The following is a 10,039-nucleotide window of genomic DNA, read 5'->3' on the forward strand; positions in this document are numbered from 1 at the left end:
CAGCTGCCTCCTGTATGCCCCCTACTGAGGCTTGAGCCCACAACACAGGCATGTGCCCTGACTGGGAATCGAACAGTGGCTTCCTGGGTCATAAGTCAACACTCAACCACTGAACCAAACTGGCCAGGTAGATTAGTATTATTTTTATAAATCTCAGTATGTCCATGCGTAACTGTGTGTTTTGATATTCTCACCCTTTTCCTTTTCTTCCTCTCTTTTCCCCTCCCTCCTTTCCCCTCATCTCTGAAGATATGCTGTACATTAATTTTATGCAATGATTTTTAGACAACTAAAAATGGTTTGTAAATTTAACTTCAAACCACTTAAGCTCAGTTCCTAGATTGTTTATTGACCATTTGTTATATTGCCTTTGGCAAAATGTGAGCTAAAACATAGTGTAAGAGGTTCTCAGGATTATGGGAGGTTCTTGTAGTTAGGATAGGAGATGCTTTTCATTAGCATCTAATCCAGCGGTTCTCAACCTGTGGGTCGCGACCCCTCTGGGGGTCGAACAACCCTTTCACAGGGGTTGCCTAAGACCATCGGAAAACACATATATAATTACATATTGTTTTTGTGATTAATCACTATGCTTTAATGATCAGTTTGTAACAATGAAAATACATCCTGCATATCAGATATTTACATTATGATTCAGAACAGTAGCAAAATTAGTTATGAAGTAGTAACGAAAATAATTTTATGGTTGGGGGTCACCACAACATGAGGAAGTGTATTAAAAGGGTTGAGAACCACTGATCTAATCTTTGCTACATAATTTGTGAATGGTTGGGGGAAAAGATGAAAAATTCACTATAGGTTTTTCTCAGGAAAATTTAAATATGAGCAATCTTTTCATGTAATTTGTTACTGAGTGTGAAAGTGACAACTCTGGCCCTGACTGGTATTGCTCATGTGGTTGGGTGGCCTCCTGTGCACTGAAAGGTTGCCGGCTCCATTCCCAGTCAGGGTATATGCCCAGGTGGTTGGCTCAGTCCCCAGTAGGAAGCATGAAGGAGGCAGCTAATCGAAGTTTCACTCTCACATCAATGATTCTCTCTCCCTCCTCTAAAAATCAGTAAACATTTAAAAAAAACACACACACAAAGAAAGAAAGAAAAAGAAAATTAACCACCCTGGAGGATATGTAGAATAAGCACTAGAATCCTATTTAAAGCAATCCACAGTCAAGACTTGAGTTTATCATACTCAGTATATAATGATTTAATTGCGGTGTGTGTCAGCAGCACATTTTGTAACTTATAGAGATATTTTACCCCTTGCTAAAGGCTGCTTTTCAAATGAGGAGTGATTACTGGATGACTTCTAAAAGATGTCAGATTGCCAGCCCAGCGTGGCTCAGTTGTTGAGCATTGACCTATGAACCAGGAGATCACGGTTTGATTTCCTGGTCAGGGCTGGGTTGCCGTCTCGATCCCTGGTGTGGGGTGTGCAGGTGGCAGCTGATCAATGATTCTCTCACATCATTGATGTTGCCATCTCTATCTCCCTCTCCCTTCCTCTCTGAAATCAATAACATATATTTAAAAGATGTCAGATTTAGGGTCAGACTATTTTGATGATCTATAGTCAGATGCATTATGCATGTGCCACTTGCTCACCCATACTTACTATCTTTAGATATTTAAAACACTTACGAAATGATCTGCTAATTTCTAACAAACTTTTAATAAAATAAAAAGAATACCGATGTCTTATTTGATTCTTCTTATAAAGTGCTTTTGTAACAGTAATATCTTTTTCTATTGAAACCATTGACGTTCTTGGGGTTTAGGTAGCACTGTAAAATTTTATATGTGAAGAATATGATGTTTAGAGCTTAAAGGATTTGATGATATATAGTGTATAGCTAGAGATTTCATTTATGTTTTCTTTTTCCATGGTTTGTGCTAGAATTGAAAAGACTGATCATTTATGTGGGGGAAAAGTTGTTAGAGAACTATGTCTTTGAAGTAAAAAAACACACCTTTAATCTTGATTATTCCAATATTATTTTTGCAAATAAAATTATTTGATGCAGAATTTTAATGTTTATCCATCCATCTATCCATACAATCCTGAAATTGGATACTGTTTAGGGTTTTACTTGCTAACATACTGGCATTTGAATTAGAAGATGTTTCTATAGAAATGGAATCTGGAAATAGGTAATGATTTTAGACAGGCAATTCCCAATTTACAAATAATTGATACATTTAAACCCCTGTCCCTGAGCTCCTCTTCCAGTTGCTGCTGTTTGGACTTAGAGCGTTTAAAGAACTTGTAAGTTCACCAGTAAGAGAAATAAATGAGCAGAAATATTTGGGGTCAATAAATATAGACTCAAATCTAAATTATGATCCCCTTCCCTAAAATGTTTTTCTTTAAACTGCCTAAGTAGTTTTTTGCTTTTTATTGCAACACTATTAGAATTCTGTCAGTTAGGGGTTCATTTAGGTTAACTAGCATCCTTGTTGAAAATTGCAAATTTAGTTAAAGTGAATTATTTCAGCCCGGTTGATTTCTTTCTGTCAATTACCTGATGTGAAACTACATTGAGGCAATAAGAGTGTTGGATGGTAATTTGGGAATGTACTTAGGGGAAAGGATTATTATTAAGCAGGATGATTGGGATGCCATAATGTAGAATTTAGGGAATTACAGGTAATAGGAGTTGAGAGAGTGCTAACAGAGAAAAACAAACCAATTTTAGAATTTGTCCAAATACAGAGGATCTAGAATTCGTTAACTTCCTCTGTTTGTTCTGCAGGGTCCCTAGTGCCCATGACCAGTAGTATCTTTGAGAATTAATAGGTTTCTTTTGGCTAGCCTGGGAACTTGACCACGATAAGCAGCATTGTTTTATTAGGAATATTTATTGAATCTCATAGTATCAGTGTAAAGAATACATTTTTAGACTGAACTCATTTATAAGTTAGGTTTTAGCCTGTGCTTGTCTTGGTCTCTTCTGCTATTTTCATGTGCCCTCAGTTGATAACAACAATGAGGTTGCTTTTGCTTTCCTATCAGTCATTATGGAATTTGCTGGTCAATCATGAAGTTTCAGTGGAAGCAGTAAGCAGGAAGTACAGTAAAAAAACTAAAGTAAGAGAAGCCATTCAGAGAGCAAAAGAGGGCTTGTGGGCTTAGAAGGAGCAGTTGTGAACAGTGTCTCAGACTTCATTTATAAGTAACAGTGGTAGATTGACATGTTATCTTTCCTATAAAGTAATTTTCATTACCTGTGATTACCTCTGATAGTAAGTCATGATGAAAAGTGAACTCGCATTCATACTGATTTGTGAATTGATGGAAATTACAATATATAGACCCCCCCCCCAGTTAAATTATGTAGAATAATAGAATGTTGACTCTTATTTCATATCTACAAATGTGTGAAGTTTTTATTGGTAGTGGGCAGATTTAAAAATGTCTTTCTTCCTGACAATTGAATACTTTAAAAAAATTTGTTTTCAAGCTTAAATAAATGTTAGTAATGAATTTGAGTTAATTTTATGTCTGTTTTGGGGATTGTAGTTACATTAGATATTCCTCAATTAGGGATAATTGTCTTGCATCCTTATCTCTCATCATAATCTGTTTTTCTTCACACAGTGTTATAGTTTTGCTGCTGGACTCTTCCCTCCCTTCCCCCACCCCATCAGGATGATATGAGACTTGAAAGAAGACGATGCATACAGGTGACTCAAGTTTTAAAATACAATAAGACTTTGGCTGTCTGAGAGAATGTGGAATATTTTGATTGGGGGAGCTTTTTGGGAAACAATATTAGTGGGGAGAATTATTTAGATCAGTAATGTAAAAATAGCTGGGCTATTTATTTAACTTGACTTTGGAAATCAGTTTGATAATTAGTGACTTATAGTGGTAATAATACAAATACAGCTTAATAATTGCTGGTACTTAACCTTTTTAAAAGTGGATGGTTGAGAATTGAAATATTTCTGTTAAAAATAAATAAAACTATTCCCTTTATAGTTGACTGCATGTTTCCTTCAGATCCCTGTTAGAGCAAGTCTTTTAAGGACTTAACAGTGTATCTGAAATTAAGTTAAGGATATTATACCTATATGTATGATCCCTTTATAAACTATGGTCTGGGATTTTGATCTGCCCTCCTTCCCTCTCCTCTTCCCTCCCTTCCTCCCTCTCTCCCTCCTTTCTTTCCATCCTTTTTGTTATTTATATAGGAAAAGCAGTATGAAGTCATTTTTGAAAGAATAATTTTGACTTCTATAAATTAATTGAGGTGCTCTTAATCATACATGGAAAAATTGAGGATAATTCATGTATGGCTATGTTCAAACTCTTGAAAATGTAGTGTAGCTAATGGATAAAGTGTTACTAACTTTTAAACTTGTATCTTCTTAAATTAGGCCGATTATGAGGCATTTTGTTGAACCAAGTGGCTTATTTTTGTAGACTTTGTCAGAGATGGTCTTACTTGATTATATTTATGAATAATTTGAAAATGTGATTTTAACTGGAAGAGAAGTAAGTGCATAAATCCTAGATAGATATTTAATTACATTATTGGTGTAGCTGTTAACCATTTTGTCATTGGTTTTGTTTTTAGTGATCTTTGTTTTAAAAGAAAAATTAACATTTTTTTTTAAATTTTGGAGTGGATTTATAAAAATATCTCAGGTGTACCAGTTTGTATGAAAAAGTGTGCTTGAACATATTTGCAAATTAAATTATAGATCAAATAATATTTTACATTCATGAGGGACTTAAAGAATATGATGCTAATCCTTTTTAACTAAAAGGTGGGTGAGTAATTATCTGTAATCTGTTTCTCAAGCGTGCACACACGTATTTGCCTGAACATATTAGATGTATGCCTTGTACACAGTCTAGTTGAGTGGCTGATAAAGTCAACATGATACTGAGGCTGAATATCACCGTCATAGAGAAATAAATAGAAACACTTTCAGAGAAAATTTTAGAATTTTATGAACATTTTGTTGTCAGATTTTATAAGTTTGGCCTTTTGCTGCAGGAAGAGTTTCTCAGCACTGCCTGCTCCCGATTGCTCCTTGGGCCCTGCATTGCCCATTGGCTATCCCTGCACTGCACGTTGGCTATCTCTGCACTGCATATTGGCTATGCCCAACAGATGCTCACTTTCCACTGAGGGTAGGAGAGGAATAAGGTGCTTTTGGGGTGTCTCATAGACTTACTCATGAATATTAATCATTTTGGAGATATTTCCTTATGAAAGTTTGAAGTGGCAAAGTTGCTATTGTATTTTTACTTTGTAAGATATGAAGAGTTTTCAGAAAGCTTTCTCTAGAAAGGTTTATCAGTGAACTGAAATACCTAAAGAGTAAATACAGTTTATGAAGATTTGTTATTTTTATGAATGCTAGAACACACAAAAAAATCTCTAAATATTAGATTTATGACATAATACAGTCTCTCTTAGTTGGCCTTGTATTCTTTAAAAATTTTCAACATTTATTGGCTATAAAGGACAAAAATCAAGAAAGAAGGTCTGGTTCTTTCTAATAAATGTATTAGCTATTGATGTATTTCCATCTAAACAATTTGAAAGTTAATACTTGTTTTTGAACATAAAATTAACAGCTTTCATAATAATCATTAATGAGTGTAGCAGTTTGCTCTTGTTTTATCATGCACATTTATTATACTTCAACTGGTAGAAATTTACCACAGAAAGGCTCATAAGGTGTTTTCAATGAAAGTTGTTTCTAGAATGCTTATGCACACTTGAAAGCGAATATGCTGTTTTCCTCAGGCATTTGTAGTGCTGACTTTATGTCAGTTAGATGTGCTGATACCTCATTCTCCTACCATTCATTGATTGGGTGCAGGCTCCAGATGCTAGGCAGGACGTGGAAGTAGGCACTGACTGGTCTTTCAAAAGCCAAAGCTTAATCGATTTTTACTGAACACCATACCAGAGTTAAACTTTGATGTGCCTCGTGTGTGTGTGTGTGTGTGTGTGTGTGTGTGTGTGTGTGTATTCCTGTACTTGTTAATTTGAGGTTTTTTTCACATATTTTAATATATAATTAGAACATAAATGAGATAAAATTGGATTGTTTTGTTAATTTTTGGAAGAAAAATCATGTGTGACAGGACAGTTATTTGGCTAACATTTGCTTTGTACTGGGTACTGTAATAGATACTCTGCCCACAAGGATCCTTGTGCTTAGGAATCAAGGAACACATTTCAGCTGGAGGAGGGGACACATATAAACAAATGGTGCAATGGGCGTTTATGGTAAATTTTTAAGACCTATTTATTGAATTTAATGCATCTAGACTAAAAACAGGAAACACTGTCTGGTTAATAGCAATCACGGTAATGGTTTTCTGACACCTAAATACCGATGTTGTAAAAAATCTGTTTGTGCCCAGCTGTTCTTTCTCCTGAGCTCTTGACTTGTGTAACTGCCCCCTGGATGTCTCTCCTGCACACCGCCCTCACCTCCCACTTATTCATGTTAGTGATAGTGACACCATTGTACTCACCATCATCTTGGGAACTAGGGAGCCACTCTACCCCTTTGAATTAAGAGGTGACCAAATTCCATTTATTTAGGATGTAGAATCAGTCACTTCTGAGGTGAAATTTGGAAGATGTACTGACTCAGATTACTGTGCACATTAATATAAAGAAAGGCTCTTGCATTTTTAAAATGTATTTGATAAAAAGTCCTTCCCTCTGATTTATTTGTTGTTTATACCCATTAACATTTAATGGATATAAATTTGAGAAAAGCTGTTGAACATAGCAGTTGATACCATTCTTTTTTGTTGTTGTTGCCATGGACTTCTTTAACAACTAAAATTATTACACAGTAGTGATAGGTTAGTTACTTTAAAGCTTGAAATAGTTCTAGAACATACAGAACTGTAACTCTTTGAGATTGAATAGCCTTAGAAATTTATTTTAAATTATGCTAATTTATATTGTTATATGTCTTTTATATATGAATTTAACTGCTTAAAACAGTGGTTCCCAATCTTTTTTGTTGGCCATGCCCCACCTAAGCATCTCTAAAATCCTGATGCCCCCCTTGCGACGTATAATTCTTATTATTCAAAAAGTGAACTCCTATTCACGTGGAGAAGCCTACAAGTCCATTAACTTGGTCTAAACAAGCTTCCAAAGAACATGGCAGCCATGAAAGTGAAAAATCAAAGAATGAAAGGACAGTTGAAGTACTGAGGAAGAGATCACTAAGAAATTGTTAAAAGATAATATGGAACTAAAAAATAGATAGCAAATAAAGTTTCAAGACATATAGAGAATTGAAATGCATAAATATGTCACAATATATATTTATATACTATATATGAGGCCCCTAGAACCATGAGAAATGCAAAAAATTCACTGTTAATAGCTCATTCTCGAATTGCCCCCCTTAAAAATCAAATTGCCCCCCAGTGGGGGGTGTGCCCCACGTTGGGAACCACTGACTTAAAACCATTTGATATTTTACTGACTTACAGTCTTTTAAAATTTTTTTTATAACTTACTATATAGTCTTTTAAAATTTAAACATTTCTTACCATTAATATTCTTTTATAGCATTATGTTAATGCCTAATTAGTGTTTTATAGATCAGTTGCTATTTATTTAATCTAGTCCTCATTGTTGCTTATTAGTTCATAAATAATGTTTAAGTGAACATTACTGTGACAGTCTTTGTGGCGTTCTTTGATTTATTGCTTTAGGTCCAACTGCTAGAAGTTGAAATTGTTTAGAGGATATGTATATTTTTTAGACTTTCGATACGTATTTTCAGATGTCATTTAAAAGTACAATTTACGATTCTACTAGCAATAGTTTTCACATATTCTAGAATTCCAGGTACTTGAAAATGTTTGCCAATTTGATAGGCAAAACACAAATTAAAATTAATATTTTAATTTGCATTTGTTTGAATATTAGTAAGATTAAGTTTCCTACGTTTGTTATTCATATGTTCTGTGAATTTTCCTTTTTTTTTTCTTTAATGTTTACCAGAGGATATTTTTCCCCCTTTGATTTCTAGAGAGAGTGGAAAGGAGGGAGGGAGGGAGAGAGAGAGAGAGAGAGAGATCCCTGTGAGACTGACACATCCGTTGGTTGCCTCCCACACTCTCCCCGGGGCGGGGAGTGAACCTTAATCCAGGTATGTGCCCTTGACAGTGCCCTTGACTGGGAATGGAACACAGGACCCTTTGGTCTGAGGGCCAGAGCTCTAACTGGCCAGGGCAGAATTTCCTTTCAATATTCTCTGCTGTGGGGGGCTGTTTCTCTCTTCTCCATGTCCCGCATGGAAAAGGAAACAGTCCATCTGCTGAGTGGACGAACTGGGGATTAAGAAATTAAAGAAAGACCAAGATGCAGAAATAGATTTTAAGCTGGGGCCAGATGGGCGCCATCCTCTCTGATGGAGAGGCGGCAAAAGCGGGCTGAGCCACACAGCAGGTTTATTTTAAAGGCCTAGATTTACATATCTAGTTCTGCCCCTGCCTGATTAACATGTCCAGCCTTACTGGGGAAGCATGTTCCCAGGGCGTGGCTCTGCCTATGCTCTGAGTTCAGCTGACAATAATTATAAGAAAACGAGAGGCCCAGTGCACAAAAATTTGTGCACTCGGGGGGGCGGAGGGGGGCGTCCCTCAGCCCGGCCTGTGCCCTCTCGCAGTCTGGGACCCCTCAGGAGATAACGACCTGCTGGTTTAGGCCTGCTCCCGGGTGGCAGAGGGCAGGCCCAATCCCTAGGTGCAGCCCCTGGTCAGGCTCAGAGCAGGGCCGATTGGGGAGTTGGGGCGCTGCCCCCTGTCATGCACAGAGCAGGGCCCATCAGGGGGTTGGGGCACCGCCCTCTATCACCCACAGAGCAGGGCCGATCAGGGGGTTGGGGTGCCGCCACTCTCACACTCAGGGCTGGGTCGATGGGGAGGTTATGGCTCTACCCTGTCACACACAGAGCAGGGCCCGTGGGGGGGCGGGTTGGGGAGCTCCCCCCTATCAGGCACAGAGCAGGGCTGATCAGGGGGTTGGGGCGCCTTTCCCTGTCACAAACAGAGCAGGGCAGATAGGGAGGTTGTGGCCCCGCCCCCTGTCACACACAGAGCCGCAGGGAGATCAGGGGGGTTGGGCGCTGCCCCCTGTCATGCTGATCCCGGTGCCGGGAGGCCTCGAGGCTCCTCTGATCCCGGTGCTGGGAGGCATATTACCCTTTTACTATATAGGGTAGAGGCCTGGTGCATGGGTGGGGCCGGCTGGTTTGCTCTGAAGGGTGTCCTGGATCAGGGTGGGGTCCCCACTGGGGTGCCTGTCCAGTCTGGGTGAGGGGCTGAGGGCTGTTTTCAGGCTGGGGGGTGACTGAAGCTCCCAACCGCTCCTTTTTTTCTTTTTTATTCTGGGCCAGCTTTATCTTTGAGGCTTGGCTCCAGCTCTTAGGCCTCTGCTACTGAAAGTAGGTTTCTGGCCTTTGCATACAATGTTGCGAATCTGCTGGCTGAAGTCCAGCGGTATTTGTTACAGAGTTTCTGAAACTGCCTGCTCAGAGGCCTGCAGCAGCAGGCGGGGAACGTTGGTTTCCTCCATCACTGAAGCAAGCAAGCCTCATGTTAGTTTCAAGCTGCCTGGCTGCCGGCAGCCATCTTGGCTGACAGTTAATTTGCATATCTTGCTGATTAGCCAATGAAAAGGGTAGCGGTCGTACGCCAATTACCATGTTTCTCTTTTATTAGTGTAGATGCTTAGGTGCCTCCTAGGTGGCCCTCTACACTCTGCTGATTATTTCTCTTGGATTTTTTATTTCTTGTTAATTTATAAGAGTTCCTCATTGAAACCTTACTGTGTGCTAAGAACTATTCTAAATGATTTATATTTATTAACTTAACTAGGGGCCCGGTGCACGAAATTCATGCACTGGGTGGGGGTGAAGGGGAGTGTCCCTCAGCCCAGCCTGCCCCCTCTCACATACTGGGAGCCCTCAGGCATTGACCCCCATCAACCTCCAACCGCAGGATCGGCCCCGCGCCC

General features: G+C 38.8%; 1 protein-coding gene across 3 annotated transcripts in view; it reads left to right on the plus strand.

The window, feature by feature from the left end:
- The window catches only part of DYRK1A (dual specificity tyrosine-(Y)-phosphorylation regulated kinase 1A), a 132,562-nt gene that overhangs the window by 52,397 nt on the left and 70,126 nt on the right, over positions 1–10,039 (plus strand). For all 3 annotated transcript variants that reach the window (XM_006774133.2, XM_015570718.1, XM_015570719.1), the window contains exon 2: positions 3,616–3,701. In XM_006774133.2, coding sequence (XP_006774196.1) covers positions 3,692–3,701 — 10 coding nt within the window. In that variant the 5' untranslated portion in view covers positions 3,616–3,691. The remainder of the gene's footprint in view (positions 1–3,615; positions 3,702–10,039) is intronic.

This window comes from Myotis davidii, unplaced genomic scaffold, assembly GCF_000327345.1.
Source record: "Myotis davidii unplaced genomic scaffold, ASM32734v1 scaffold227, whole genome shotgun sequence".
Taxonomy (NCBI): domain Eukaryota; kingdom Metazoa; phylum Chordata; class Mammalia; order Chiroptera; family Vespertilionidae; genus Myotis; species Myotis davidii.